General features: G+C 59.9%; 4 protein-coding genes across 4 annotated transcripts; 2 read left to right on the top strand and 2 right to left on the bottom strand.

Moving 5' to 3' along the window:
* Positions 1–5,156: 5,156 nt before the first annotated feature.
* On the bottom strand, positions 5,157–5,360 carry ColSpa_12554 (uncharacterized protein; the record flags this gene model as incomplete). Its single annotated transcript, XM_049278766.1, has 1 exon — positions 5,157–5,360. One exon carries the CDS (start codon positions 5,358–5,360, stop codon positions 5,157–5,159), a length of 204 nt encoding a protein of 67 aa, XP_049134723.1.
* A 2,114-nt stretch (positions 5,361–7,474) lies between these two features.
* On the top strand, positions 7,475–8,391 carry ColSpa_12553 (FYVE-type zinc finger-containing protein C9B6.03; the record flags this gene model as incomplete). Its single annotated transcript, XM_049278765.1, has 2 exons — positions 7,475–7,945; positions 8,005–8,391. 2 exons carry the CDS (start codon positions 7,475–7,477, stop codon positions 8,389–8,391), a joined length of 858 nt encoding a protein of 285 aa, XP_049134722.1.
* A 1,014-nt stretch (positions 8,392–9,405) lies between these two features.
* On the top strand, positions 9,406–9,791 carry ColSpa_12552 (uncharacterized protein; the record flags this gene model as incomplete). Its single annotated transcript, XM_049278764.1, has 2 exons — positions 9,406–9,511; positions 9,598–9,791. 2 exons carry the CDS (start codon positions 9,406–9,408, stop codon positions 9,789–9,791), a joined length of 300 nt encoding a protein of 99 aa, XP_049134721.1.
* Positions 9,792–11,972: 2,181 nt separating this feature from the next.
* Positions 11,973–13,459, bottom strand: ColSpa_12551 (elongation of fatty acids protein sre1; the record flags this gene model as incomplete). Its single annotated transcript, XM_049278763.1, has 3 exons — positions 11,973–12,632; positions 12,696–13,334; positions 13,445–13,459. The coding sequence occupies 3 exons, from the start codon at positions 13,457–13,459 to the stop codon at positions 11,973–11,975; spliced, it is 1,314 nt and encodes a 437-aa protein (XP_049134720.1).
* Positions 13,460–14,562: the final 1,103 nt, after the last annotated feature.

The following is a 14,562-nucleotide window of genomic DNA, read 5'->3' as shown; positions in this document are numbered from 1 at the left end:
TTGTGGTGGTTTGCTGCTAGCCGTGTCGCATTGTCGCCGTCCGTTATCCGTGACAGCCTGCCACCTTTAGCAACGTCTCCTGTCTCTCAATTCCCCCATTCGGAACCCCTTCCGGGGGCGAGACGTTCACTTTGACGGATGAGCTTCCCCGGTGATTGCCGTGTCGTCCATCCCTATGCGATAACGCTTCCGATGCCTTGTGGACGGCAGCAGTCCCGCGGCCGGGATAGGGTGGCATCGCAAAAGAAAGCAACAAAAAGAATTGGCCCAGCTGAACGATTCGGTGTACGTGTAAGCGGACGTGGACCAGCAACGTTTTGGTATGTCACTAGGCGGTGAACAGGCCGACGAGGGATGCCGGGCGGCGACGTCACATGCCGAACGCCCTGCATACGCCAACGGTTGGCCGATAGCCAGCAGCCCGCCAGGCGTTTGCCAGCCGTGACGCGCTTTGCCAGAGCCGGCTCTGGGACGCTCTTCCTGCACACCCCAGATTTAGGCCTGAGGCATAAGTGCGTCAATGACCAGGGTCTTCGCAGCCAATCAGTACTCGACGATAACGGCGCAAAAAGCACAGCCAATGAGCGACAGAGACCCTGCATCGATTGATTAAGGGCAGGGATTTTGAAGCATGGCATGCAGCAAGGGTTCCTAATGCAGGCAAGCGTGTCTGTGCTTTTTTCTTTGCGAAAAAAGAAAGAGTGGAGTGTTATCTCGATGCGCTCTGGGCTCCTCAGTGTGTGCATTCCCAGGTTGACGATGCTTTTCCCCTTCCCAGCAAAACGGATTGCCGGGATGGTTCTTGTCTCTCCTCTCGTCGGTTTGCGTGGTCCTTTTGTCGCTCCGAGCCTCTAGACATCCAGAAAAGGCCTCACATTTCATCTCCCTTTGGGGGTTGGATTTCCTTCGCTTAATCCTTTTGAGGATTGGATTTCCTTCGCTTGGCTGTTCCGTCTGCCCATCTGGGGCGAGGATCACTGCCGATGCGACTCCTCCCCCCCCCATCCAAAACTCACCGACAATCCCGCATCTGCACACCATGCCACCATCTCCGTCCCGTCCCCTCGGAACGGCATAGGGCGTCCTGGGCGTCCTGGGCGTATCGTCCCTCCCTCACCTGATTCTGTTATCGCTGAAACCAGCTTTCCTACAGGCCGCTCGACCGTCTCCGGTTCGAGCATCCGCTTGCCCCCTTGCTTTTTCCCGCCCGTGATGTCGAAATGAGGCTCGTTTAACAAGTGCCATGTCTCATTCGGGGCCAATCCGGGGAACACCACGTTCGCTTGCACGCTTCGCACGCGAGGAGATAACCCGCTGTAGGGATGATGGCGGCGAAACGGTCGTCCTGGTCTGGCCTGGGATCCAGGATCGTCGGCTCGCCTGCCAACCACGCCGTTTGCATAGGGGGGTGGCGGGTAACAGCAGCCTCCTCAAACTTGGCAGCGATTGATTCTCGTCGTCCTATGCGAAAAATAACCCCAACGGCCAAAGACCGCTCTCGTTCGCGTTGCAGTCGAACGAGGACGGTATCCACCGCTCTCCTGCACAAGGGAAAAAACCTGTCGAGGCTTGCTTGCAGTGGGCGGCCGAGAACGAGAAAAGGCAAAAGTTGGCAGTGAACCGACTCAGGCGCCCTGCCCAATCATCTTACAGGGATAGCAGGTACACATTTACATAGTAGCAGATGTCGGTGTCCTCTTTGGAAACCAGGTCGTTGGGCGTCTGCCGTGTGCGTCGACATCGAGCCGTGGGAAGCCCTGGTGGCGCAGGGTCTCTTGAACAGAGGGAGAGAGCCACCAGCTGGTCTTTGTCGCCCTGCGCGTGTCTCACCGTGTCCTCTGCTCGGCTCCGTCAGCGATGCAACCACGGCGTCTCCTTTGTGTGTTTCGCCTCTACATCTCCGTCCAAGCCGCGCCTGCCTCGTCGGTTCCGTGTGTCCGGGCTTTGAGCCTCGGCCGGACCTTGTTGTTGTCAAGAACAGGTCGAATACCGAAGCCAGCAGACGGGAATGGGATGGGAACAAGTGGAGTCGGCCTGATTCCGGGGGCTCTTCACGGTCGCCATATGCGTAAAGTCCTAGCGCTCGGCGACAGCGAACGAACAGACGGTCGTCGCAAGGCTGTGGCGAAAAGGGGGACAGCAGCCCGCATTGGCCTTCCCCCGTCCGTCATCAATGCCGCGCAGCGGTTTGGCCTGCTCGTTGGACTCCCCACCGCAGCACATACTAGGTATGTACCGCGGCCTTATCCACTGGGAGCCACAGCTCGGGCGAGGCGGCAGGGCGACCAGCCAGCCCGTCGTCTGTGAGTGATGGCAATTATCTCTCAAAGTGCCATAGTGCCACCGAGACATTGGCCATACGCGCCGTCGCGGGCGGGCCTCTGAGCAACCTGTTTGCAAATGCCAAGCCCAAGCGGCCCTCATCTCCAGGCTTCTAGGCGTGTTCTGGAGCCGTGGGCCGTGGGAGTGCAAGTGGACAGGTCCCCGCCCTGGCGGCTTTCTTGCGTGAAGTTTCTGGATCTCTTCCTGCACGATGTTCTCAATCTGGCCCGGCTGCCCCCATCTGGCCTCTGCGTCTCTTCGCAGCTTCGCTTCGCGTTGCTCTCGGCATCCTGGGGAGCCGGCCCTCTTGGCTCCTCAATATCCATCGCACCCCTCGCAAACCACAGAGCGTGAGCCGTGGTGGGGGTGTCGATGTCGACCTCTCTCTCAGCTCCCGCTCGCCTGTCAAGTTTTTGGAGCAGATCCTTCATTTGTGGTTGGATTGGCCTTTGCTGTTCCAGGAATGGATGGGCATTGAACGAAATCACAGAGTGTCGGGCGTTGCACCACCTGCGTCATCTCCAGTGGTTGGACTGACTCGAGAAAGTTGGAGATTCCTTCTCCACGGATCCTGATTACCACTGATGCAGTACGAGCTACAGATACAACCTCGGAGTCTTTGCGAACCCCCAAGATCAATCTAAAACGAAAGGGGAACCAATGGTACAGACTCCCGTCCCTCTCACTCGGCCAACACGGTCAGATCGGCCTCAATTGGCCACTGAGAGCCCGAACGATAGCTGACTTGACGGATGGATGGAGTTGGAACAGTGGCCCCAGAGAAGCGGCGCTGCTGATGACAACCCATTGAGAGCAATGCACACAGGAGCTAGAGCAAGTCATCGCGGCACTTGTCGACACAATTGGGCTCGACATGTGGGCAAAAGGGGCATCCGGCATGCCGCCCAGTTTTCTTTTCGACGAGCCGCCGCCGACAACGGGAGGCTTTTGTCGGCGGCCACGAGGAGGCGAGCGGCGTGCAGCAGCGACTCGGCAAAAACCCTCAGACATTGCCATGTGGTTTTGCCGCAGCCTCCGTCCTGCTGTGGCACTTCGTAAATAGTACACTATGTACAGGTACGCGGCGACGCTGTGCCACCCACTCCGCAGCGTGCAGGACCCGCGTCCCGTTGACAACTGACGGGGACGCTTGCGACGGCTGTTGACGTTGCGTATGCAATAGACGACGACCCCGTCTACAGCCTGGCAACGGTCGAGGAGTGTCCACACAGAGCTGAATCGAGGGTAGTGGCTGAGCGTAGGGGGCTGGAAGACGAAGCCACACGCACCCGCCCACTGTCCAGACGATGGCCATTGCCAACCAGGCAAACAACAAGCAACAAGTAACAAGCCTCGACTGGGGAGGCTGGAGGTCGGATAGAAGGCACAGGCGAGTCACGGCGATTGGAAATGAACAGCGTTCGTCTGGTCCGGTTGGGCCGATGTCGAAGAGAGGACGAAATCCCCACAATGTGGAGAGGCAGGACCCCGCCTAGGCGCCCCCAATGCAGCAACTGAGCAGCAGCTGGGCAGTGGAGTTCCTTCACAGAAGCAGCCTTTGTTTTTCTGTGGTCCAGAGGTTCTCCGTCCCACAGCCGGGGCCCTCTACGTCTGGAGGAGCAGACCCCAGGCGTTACGCTACGCAGCGGTCTGGCATTTCTGACAGGGCCAACAATGCCAACAACGCCTTTGCGGCAGCTGGCCTGGATGCGGCTTAGCGACGAGGGCGTCCTGTGCGTGCCGCGTCAAAGCCGGGTTTCCTCGAACATCGAGCATCCGACTGTCCGCCAAGTTGTACAGATGCGAGAGAGGCATGGCACAGTCTGGGACTGGGCTTCTCCTCCAGGGCCCCGGCCGACTACGTGCAGCAAAAGCAAATCTGCCCTGTCTGTCATCACCAAGAGGGGCACTCAGACCAAGCGTTCCGACGTCGCACAGGACGATTGGATCCCGCCTATCGCGGTGCAGGCGCATAAGGTATCCTGCAGGCTGGATGGGTACGCGCACACGCATCCACGCATCGGGAGGGGGAGCGGGATCAACCACCAAGAGTCGAGAGAGTGCCGTCGACGGAATCATGACATGTACTCTGTACGCCCAGCACCACCTGCGCGTTGTCCGTTGTCACCCTGCCCTGCCCTGCCCACGAACAACGAGATCAGAGCCGCAGCAACACCGAGGCGACAGACGACACCATCGAATTACAAACCAGAGCAAACAGGAGAATGTGTCCGGACAGAAATTACCACACTACACCAAGAACAGGCGGCTCAGCATTTCTCCTACGTACAAACAATCAAAAGCTCGGCGGCGCTCTCCATGTCACCCATGTCCAGGTGTGTCGGTTCGTTCCCACCCCTGCCGGGCCCCATCTTATGGAAGAAGTGGAGGATGGGTCCCCGAATCCCGATGTGCCTGGCCAATGCGCGCCGCCTGGATGCGATACGAGCGGCAGCCAGCAAAAACACACGCACGCAATGGGAATCAAGCGAGCAGAGTCCAGATCGGTCGCTGTCCGACGAGCCCCCCCCCCCCGTAATTATTTTGGGCTGGCGGTGACGATGCAGCCGCCGCAGGTGAAGAGGGGCGTCGAGGCGGCGTGCGGAAACAAGCATCGCGATGAAAGACGATCCTTCACCCAGCGCGGCACCGCGAACGGCTGCCATTACGTTTGAGTAACTCGGGCTGCCTCGTGTGTGCCATCGTCATGTCAACAATGAGACCGAGAGCCAAGGCGATATCGCGGTGTTTCTCCGGAGTGCCCAAAAAAGGCTGGAGACGGGAGTTCGTGCTAAAAAGCGACGAGGCGGAAGAGGGAGGCGTGAAGTGGGTTCTCAAGGGCCTTGTGTCTCAAAGGTTAACCCCGACAGCTTCTGCTCTTCGCCCACCGCTAATTTGCGGCCATAGGCGCTACGTGGGCGAATATTGCTTTTTTCAATGTTCTTCTCCAGCCCTTCGTTTCCTTCCTTCCCTGCGAGACCCTTTGGCCGGCTGTCGCCGGGGCAAAAGGAGTAGGGACCCTGAGCCAAAAGAACCATGGTGACCTGACCTCGAGCATCTGGAAGGTCCGCGATCCCTACCAAGAGTCTCGGGCACTAATCCGTAGGGGAAGGTATAGAAGACAAGTCGTATCTTGATGATAAACGAGGTATCCCGGGCGATCCAGGAGGATGTCTAGCGGCGGCTCGACTGCGGCTAGAAGAAGGAGGCACGACATTGTTGAAAGGGTAGCAGGACACGCGAGCAGCGGCCCCGTTGTGTCAGAGAAGGAGGTTCCCAGCGATCTTCATTCAACGACGTGGACCTAGCGCCTGAGCGTATGGGACCCGACCACCGCCTTACGTAGTTTATTCATTTCAGGGTCCTTTTGGAGGGCAGCGCCGGTCCTTGTTCTCAACCGGGCTTGGTGAGATGACGGGACGAGACAATGGGCACGGAACATGAGCGAGAGACAATGCGGGAGGAGAGGAGAGGAGACGGGAGGAGCGCCATCTCCGGGAGGAGGCTTGGAGGGTTTCTTTCGGAGGGGGTTGAGCCACTGTGGAAACGTCTTTCTCACGTACAGTAGCCTCCATAATAGTGTACAGGGCAAATTCCGTCCTGGGCGTTTCTGCGCAGCGCGGTGGCAGTTGGGACGACGGAACGGGGGAGGGGGGCTTGGGGGAATTCGGCCTGGTGTGGCCGGGGGCTCGGGTCGTCGTCCTGAGTTTGGCAAGGGTTCGGCCCTCTCGACGACCAACCACGAGGGCGGATAGAAGGCCGCTCGACCGGCCAGCGAATGGGGAAGAAGGCTGTCCCAGAGTGGCTAAACCACTTCGAGGCCTGGGGAGCACTGGAGGCTCGGGGAGGTGGAGATCATCGGCGCGCGGAATCTTGGACTGGTGGCTGCTGGGAGGGAATGAAGAGGGGAGTGGGCGGACGGGGATTCCTTGCAGGGCAAAAGGGCGGTCGCCGTCGCCTCCAGCATCATCGTGGCCGCCGCCTCGCCCTCTCTCGCTGTAACCGCGCAGTGTACGGATACCCTTTCGCCTCTGGCTGGCTGGGCTTCTCCGGACCGCGCTCCTCGCCTCAGGGTGTCCCGGGGCCGACTCTCAGGTGCCTGCCTCGCTGTACCGTAGCCTGCGAGACTGGCGGTGACCTTGGGCGGGTTCGGGCCTCTATCTAGCATGACGCTGGTTCAAGGGGGAACTGGAACTGTCGATCCGGTCAGCGTAGCTAGCCAGTTTGATGCTCCGGACGTGATGGTGTGCAAGTTGGAGCGGCCGGCGGGCCAGAGCGGCGAGAGTGACGAGGTTTTGGATGGTGGTGAAGGTTATGGATGGCATGGGCAGGAAGGGGAGCCGTATCTACTGGAAGACAGGAGGGCGTGTCATGTCGACCGACCGCTTCCAACTCCTACGTAGGTACTACCAGTATGGTACTGAGAGTTAGGTGAGTGAGGTGTTTGGGGGGGAAGCACACTCCCCCTCCCTCATTCCCAGTATCTCTCCACTGACTCTCTGTCGGGGACTCTCCTCCGCCAATTGCCGCAGCATTAAATCTAATAGGGAACCCGCTTCCGCAGCGCAGCTACTCCCCCCCCCCCTTCCACTGAATCGCCCTCTTCCCACTCCCACCCCCCAGAGGCTCAAAAGCCCACGCCCCCCTTCCGCGCCCCGAATCTCATCCCATCCATTTAGACCCCAAGCATCCCGCCCAAGTACTTCACCAATCCGCTCCCCTCCATTGCACGCACGCATCTCTATCTTGCTGCGATTGCTTCTTTGACCACCACCAACAACATTCCACTCAAATATCATATTCACCACGCCAGCCTTGGGTGATCTAGCATATCTTCACCACCCGAACCAACACGAACCAACATTCTGCGTCACGTCGTCTTCAACTACCACACGGTCTGCAACCTGGATTAGCCCGAAGCATCCCCGACAACACGACACCCATCTCACCACGCTTGACCTGGCGCCACTTCTTCGCCTTATAATAACACCAACCCGTCGCGACACCCTCTCACGACAAAGTCGCATCTCTCACCACGCGCCTCTTTGCACTTTAATCAGCGCCATCGCCCACCGCCGACGCGCTCCATTCTTATCCTCAGCGTAACTTACAAACACCGACAACCAAGCATCTTCACCTCGAGTCCGACACAATGGCAACGGATCTCATAATGCCCACCCTCGTCGAGCAGCGCGGCCCCTTCTTCGCCCAGGACCGCCCTCACTTCTCCCACAACCGATCCCAGTCCTTCCAGACGGTGCCCCAGCCCCAGCCCTTCCGCAACCGCACCTCGCCTCTCAGCACGCCTCACGACGGGTCTCCCACCTCGCCCAAGTCGTGCCTGACCGAGTCGGTGCGCCCCGTCTACGTCCCTGCCGTCCTCCGCCCCAACAAGCACCACTCCAAGAAGCCCCGGGCCCCCAAGGCCGAGGACCTCGACGGAGGGGACCTGCTCTGCTTGCGCCGCTCCAACAGCAGCTTCATCAGCCTGCCGGGCTTCAGCGTCCTCGGCCAGAAGCTGTCGCGCCGCTCCACCGGCGACAGCGGCAAGGTCATCGACCTCGAGTTGGACGCCGACCTGTTCCCCCAGGTCACCGGCGAGCCCACCCGCAAGCACTGGAAGGTATGTCTGACGCGCTCTCCGCCTCTATTTGCACCAGGAAACTAACAAGACCACCGCAGCCCGACACCGAGTCTGTCATGTGCGACGACCCGACCTGCAAGCGCAGGTTCACGCCCCTCAACCGCAGACACCACTGCCGCCGCTGTGGCAACATCTTCTGCCACATGCACTCCAACGAGGTCATCCCCCTCGACGAGGACTGCAACTACAACCCCCGGGGCACCCTCGCCCGCGCCTGCTTCCACTGCTTCACCGAGTTTAAGGTATGGAAGAGCCGTAACGGCAGCCGCAGCGGCAGCGACCAGAGCTCCGACTCGTCCGACGCACCGTCAAGCCCCATCGTCGCGAGCCCCGTTGTCCCGATGATGCCCGGCATGCTGCCGCCCACCAAGGGCCCGGAGGTGGCTGCCAGCGTCCCTCGTGACTGGAACTGGAGCACCTTCTAGAGGATGTAGGAAGTCCAGGAGCGGGAGACACCATCGGAAGGATTTCGGAAACCCCACGAAAAGAAAAACCCCATCAGGCGCGATACCCAGCGGATCACGATTCACGGCCTTAATGAAGAGCGAATAATAGAATCATAGACAACACACACCCCTCATACGGCGGCGGAAGGTTCTCGCCAACCCACCACGCCGACGATACCAGACACTAAACACGGAACGCCTGGACCATTATCGACTACACAACGCACCAATACCCCATTAATGGACTGCACATAACGCGCCACCCATTACCTTGATCCTCACATAGAACGCCTCACCGGTTTCGATATCCGATCCGATTTGGCATGGGCACTTTTTTGCATTTAAGCGTGGCGTTGGATTGGAACGTTCGAGATCAGGATACGGCTCGTCCCCCCTGATCTCAACAAGGGTTTACGGAAAGATGACAATTTTGGCTTTTAATTTTTAACACTCCCTAGAGTACGGAGTTTTTAGCGGCATTACCCCTCTGAAGGTTTATACCCCAGATGTGACGGGCTGGATGATTTGTTTCGCACTCTGAACTGTCCAGGGTGTTCCTTGGGTCACTTCTGATAGGGAAGAGGGCGAGATGCGGACCAGGTCGGCCGAACACCTTCATGGGTCGGCGTTTGTGTGTAATTTAGAGTTGCTGTCGCAGCATTGGTTGACGGAGTTGTGGCCAGCAGGAGAGAGGGGGGAGCAACCCGGACGGGGTCGCAACGCAACCTTGTTTGCGCTGGCGGCCTGGCCCAGGTCTTGGCCCTCTCTGCTTGATACGGTTCTCCAAGCAAGAAAAGAAATACCATCTATTGCAACCAACAAACCTTACGCCTCCAAACCTTGCCTTATCAGTGACTCGCGCCGTGACCGACTACGTAATATCGCACCGCAGCGGCGTCTCGTTCGATGCCGTCGCCGGCAACGATACTTTGAGGGGTTGTTTTGTCGCGAACGCCTTTCAATGTTTCACGACCCACGGGCGGCGGGACCTGAATGTCGACTCCGACGACGACCCTCGCCGGCCTCTCGCTCTCGCTCACGCCCGCGGATGACGTGCCGCCACCCGGTGGAACACAAGCCGCGCTCATGCTCGGTCATGGTGCGTCACGTCGTCGAGGCGTGTAAGTGAGTTGGAGGCAAACGGGGGTTCCTGGTCTCAATTTCCCATCGTCACCCAGCGTCCAGATAAGGCAGGCTGCCTGCGCGCCCGCTCGACGTGTCTCATGGCCGGGGCGGCCCCGGAGGAAGCCCCGACTGGAGGACGCTCTTGTCCTTTGCCGCAGCCCCGGGAGCGCGCGCACGACTTCCCCGTGGTCCGGTCATGGTGTCGTGGTGTTGCGGGCCCAGCTGGACTGGGCGGTGTAAGTGAGGCTCTGTAACAGAGGAGGAGGGGGTGGATGAGGGGAGGGCGGTGGTGGTGGTGGTCATCATGTTCGCCCGCCGCTTATGCCGAGGCTAACCTAGCGTCGACGCCGTGTGTTGTTGCTCTTTTTCCCACATGGGGCCAACCCCCGTCGTCGTCTCTCTCTCCCGTTGCGATCAGTGCTGTGTTGGCCCCGTCTTGCGCTCACCGCGCTCTGCGACGGGTGCCTTTCCCCCCCTTCTGCCATTCCCGCGTCCCGCGTCTCCAGTGCTGCGGCGTGCAGGCTCTAGCTGTTGTTGGTTGGAGGGGCACGGGAGAGGGGGAGTACGTGGTGGAGTCATCCGAGTGCATCATCGCCCGCTCCATGCTGCGGTAAGCATGTCGGGACATTTCTGTCCTACCCCAGGTTTCTTCAGAGCCCCATGGGCCAGGCAGGAGGGTCAGCGTCGGTCGGTCGGCCGTGGGTGGGCAGCGGATGGAGCGGTATGGTGGTCCAGGGTTGCGTGGTGCAAAGGTGAGAGCTAAGGTGAGCCCGATGGGCGAGGAGGTGAGCGGGCACCCCTGGGTTGGTGCGGTTCGATTTAGCTCGTGAGCGTAGGACAGGCGCCAAAGGGGGGGGCAGGCGATCGCGAGGGCGTGCGCGCGTGCGGGAGGCGTGTGTGAGTCGTTCGCCGTCAGCCTCGTGGTGATTCGTCGTCGTGGCCTTCTCCGCCTTTTTGTATTTCGTATGACTCTGTGCTGTGGCGGCAGACATTCTGGTTGTTTGAGAACTTTGTTGCTAGAAGGGCCCAGACTTGGACTATGCGCTCCGCCGCGCGACCTCATGCCCTCGCCTCCCTTCACGTGGGCGCTGGTGAGCACATCACCGCCTCGGGGTCGTACAGACATGCGGTGCAGAGACGACATTCGGCAGTTATCCCTGAATCGCAATAGAGCGCTCTGGGTCCCGGAGTCGGGGGCGGTTCGTCACACACGACTCGGCGACGGCGACGAACGCGGATGTCAACAAGGCCCTAGGGCGAGACCAGGACGTCCACCTTCACACCCCGTGCATCCACAATCTACAGCGGGTATCAAGGACCATCCAGGACGCCGTGAGCGGCATGCGACGTTGACGCAACGGGCACATGCGGGCGTCGACACACGTCCCTCGAATCCACCCACTGACTCCGTCGTTGCCTGCCTGGCCGAGTGTCTTGCCACGGCGCCCAAACGACGTCTAGATGGGCGAGACGGGCGTCGACACAAGCTTCCGCCATCCGCGGCATCGGCGAGACCCCCGTGGCGATGGCTCAGACACGTCCCGCAGCCCGCGTGCCCCTCGCCATCCGCTTCATCTCCCCCGCCGCCAATGACAACGAAGAGAAAAAACGCAGCCAGAGGCCAAAAGCCAAACATCAGAGTCAGAACCGCCGGCGGCGACAGTGGCGTCGACGTATCGCACCCTGCATCCCCCTTAAGGTCGAGCAGCACAACGCCGACACAGCATCCGCCTGGCTCCCAAGGTGATTCAGCAGCCGCGTGACGTGGCGTCTGAGAGGAGGCTTGAGACCCTGGGCAGTCGGGGGGTGAGTCACCGTCTGAGCCAGACGACTGAAAAGCAAAGCTTGAGCCAGACCGCGAGGTTCGACAGGCGCCAAGTGTGACCAGAGGTGTTAGTCCGTCGGAGTGCGCTCCGGAGCCCTCCCGCATCCGGAAAAGTGGTGGTCTGCGGAGAAGATGATCCAGAGTTCGGAGCCAAACATCCGATCCGGTCCCCATAATTGATACCGCCACCCCGCCACCCCGCCGTTTCCGGGAGGGTCTCACTCGGCGCGGCCGGCTGTCCGGTGCCGCAGCGTCTGACCCTGGAAAGCTGTAAGGGGTCAACATGACAATCTGTAAACGTCACATTTCAACGTCACCGCGGAGCAATGGATAACAAGTAACCTCATTTGGATAGCTATATATATACTCGCGCCGGCTGATGCGCGGTTTGCCTATTTACCCTGCGCGCGATGCAAGGAAGTAGACAGCTACCACAAGATAACGAGCGCTCCCGGGTGATGCAAATGCTTACCCCAATGTTTTCCCAGCTCAGAACGCCGTTGAAACAAACCCATGCCGCCTCTCCGGGAGCCCCTCCCGGGCTTCTCTTCCGTGTGTATTCCGTTTTCCATTACCTCCGTCACCTCGTTCAAACCTCACACTCAGACGTCTAGTACTGGGCCTTGCCGTTGGCAACGCGCTTGGGGCTGCCCTCGACGTTGTACGAGGCGGAGCCGTTGTAGATCTCGCGGTTGACCTCGCGGGCGGCATCCCAGCCAGCCTTCTCGGCCAGGGTGACGTTGCTGTCACGGCGGGCCTTGCCCTTGCCCTTGTGGGACTCGGCGCTGCTGCGGCGGATGTAGCTGCGGATGAAGAACATGACGAACAGGTAGGTGAGGGGCGCAAGGTAGAGGACGTTGAGCCAGATGGCAAAGGTCTCGCCGCTGGTGGTGACGCAGGGCTGCGTGACGTAAACGGTCTCGGCGACGAAACCATCCTGGGGGACGGCGGCGGCGACGGAGGCGGAGGCGGCAGCAGCCTCCTCGGCGACCTTGGTAGACGCGCCAAAGACCATGTTCTTGAGGGTCTCAAAGGCGCCGGCGGCGATCGTGGTGGCGGCCTCGGCAGCCGTGCTGGTGGCGGCCTGGGTGATGGCATCGCCGCCCTTGTTGCGGGTGTAGATGGTGACAGGCACGGTGTAGGAGACGAAGGAGTGCGCCATGGCGTACGTGGCTCCGACGAGGAACTGGGTGATCTGGAGGGTGGTGAGGGTTCGCTTGATGGCCATGGGGACGCGGATGTTGAAGGCGGTGATGGTGTAGTAGGTGTACTGGACGGCTGTTAGTATCCCGGTTCTCGATTTTCGCAGTCAGGACGCGCGCGATAAACTTACCATCATGGCGTGGATGAAGGAGTTGACGAGGACGAACATCCAGATGGGCGCGGACATGTAGCGCATACCAGCCCACATGCACATCATGGCGCCGGCGTGGTGGTAGGTCTGGAGGGTGGAGCTGAGCTTGCCCTTGGCGAGGATGATGAAGGTGTCGAGGACCTCGTAGAACTTGCTCAGGTAGAAGATCCAGCCGTAGAAGGCGAGGCCCTCGTTCCAGATCCTGCCGGTGGCAGTGCGGCTCGGGCGTCCGTCGAAGCCGAGGGCAGAGTTGCCGGTCAGGCTCGACCAGTAGCCGACGGTCTCGTTGTAGACGGTGGCGGCGCCGAAGCCGCCGTTGCCGTTGAGCTGGCAGAAGCTGTCGGCGGTGGCAGCCAGGCCGTTGGGGCCAAAGGGGCTCACGACGCTCCTGCGCATGCCGCCCAGCATGCCCCAGAAGGTCCAGGCCGAGTAGACGGCGAGGAAGACATTGTGCAGGACGACAAAGGCGAAGAAGGGCTTGGTCTTGCTGATGCCCCACGGCTGGTTCTTGGTCGACTTGTTGTACTTGTTCAGCAGCTTGACGGTGACGGCGTAGAGGGCGGCGATGGTGATGGGCACGCGGGGATCGAGGGCGCCAGAGAAGATGTGGTCAGGGATCTCGACAGGGGGCGCGGCGGCGATGGATCCGGGCAGAGGCGGGGGATGGCCATATGCGCGCCGTTGGGCGGGAACGTGAAGAGAGAGGCGGGCGGAAGCTCGCCGAGCACGGTGACGCCGGCCATGGTGGGGGTGGATTGACCAATTGGATGGGGCGCCGGTTCGAAAAAAGGCAGTGAGCGGTCCCGCTGTTTGCTTGGGTGTTGTTGGGGTTTTGCTGAGTCGCGGGTGTGCTACGGTGGTAGCAAATGAGGCGGGGAGCTCTTGTGAGAGAACGGTATCTCAGCACGCGACAGTTGCAGCGCTCAACACACAGCTATGTCTGGTGATGTAGACTGACGTCGGCTCGACCGTGGCAGGACTGGTATGTGGAACTGGCCGAAGAGGTTGAGAGAGGAGACTACACAGAGAGGAGTCGGCGAAAGGCAAGCTTCAAGGCAAAGTTCCGTTCCGCAGAAGGGTAGTCGAAGAAGGGAGAAGAGCAGCACGACAAGAGCTGGGAGGAAAGGGGAATAAAGAAGGAAGGACAGAAGAAGTGACAAGGTCAATGCGAGGGGATCCTCGAGGCCTTAATATGGGGAAGGGAAGGGTTGGATTTCAGGATGGGAGAAGGAGTGGATAAAGCTGCTGAGGACTAAGACCAGCGACTCCTCCCCCTTCCTCCCCAATGCCCCATGTACCCATCCACAGCAACTCTTTCCCTTGACATCCCTCTCCACCCCGGCACACGCAAGTATACAAGGTACCACGTATATGTAGCTCAGGTTTGGTTGATGGGATTTGGCGGGGAGAGTGTCATGGGGGAAGTTTGTCTTTGCTCGGGCTTTAGTCATAAATAATGCTGAGGCCAAGGCGCAACGTAACGGATGAGAGGCGAGGCGGGACGAGACGAGACGAGTTGAGGCGAGGCAAGGCAAGACAGACAACAATCAAGACGCTTTCAAGACGGGAGCTGACAAGCGCGCCACAGGTAACGAACGGCATCGGCAACGGCACGGTAAGGCCAAGGTTCAGCAATGGCCTGGCATGGCCTGCGCCAAGTCCGCTTCTCTCGGTCTCGAGCTATCTGGATACCTTGGTGAGGGAGACGGAGACCATTGAGTTGCAGGTCACCACGGTGAGGTGAAGTCATGTGTCTAGCTAGCTACCTTGCTTGGCTGCCCGTCTCGTCTTTCTGTCTCTCCCCTACGCACTAGCTTCTCAATGCTATGCAAGGTAAAGCACGTAC

This window comes from Colletotrichum spaethianum (genome assembly GCF_022836535.1).
Source record: "Colletotrichum spaethianum MAFF 239500 DNA, contig66, whole genome shotgun sequence".
NCBI lineage: Eukaryota > Fungi > Ascomycota > Sordariomycetes > Glomerellales > Glomerellaceae > Colletotrichum > Colletotrichum spaethianum.
Note: the sequence above shows the minus strand (reverse complement) of the source record. Positions and strands in the feature narration are given on the sequence as shown.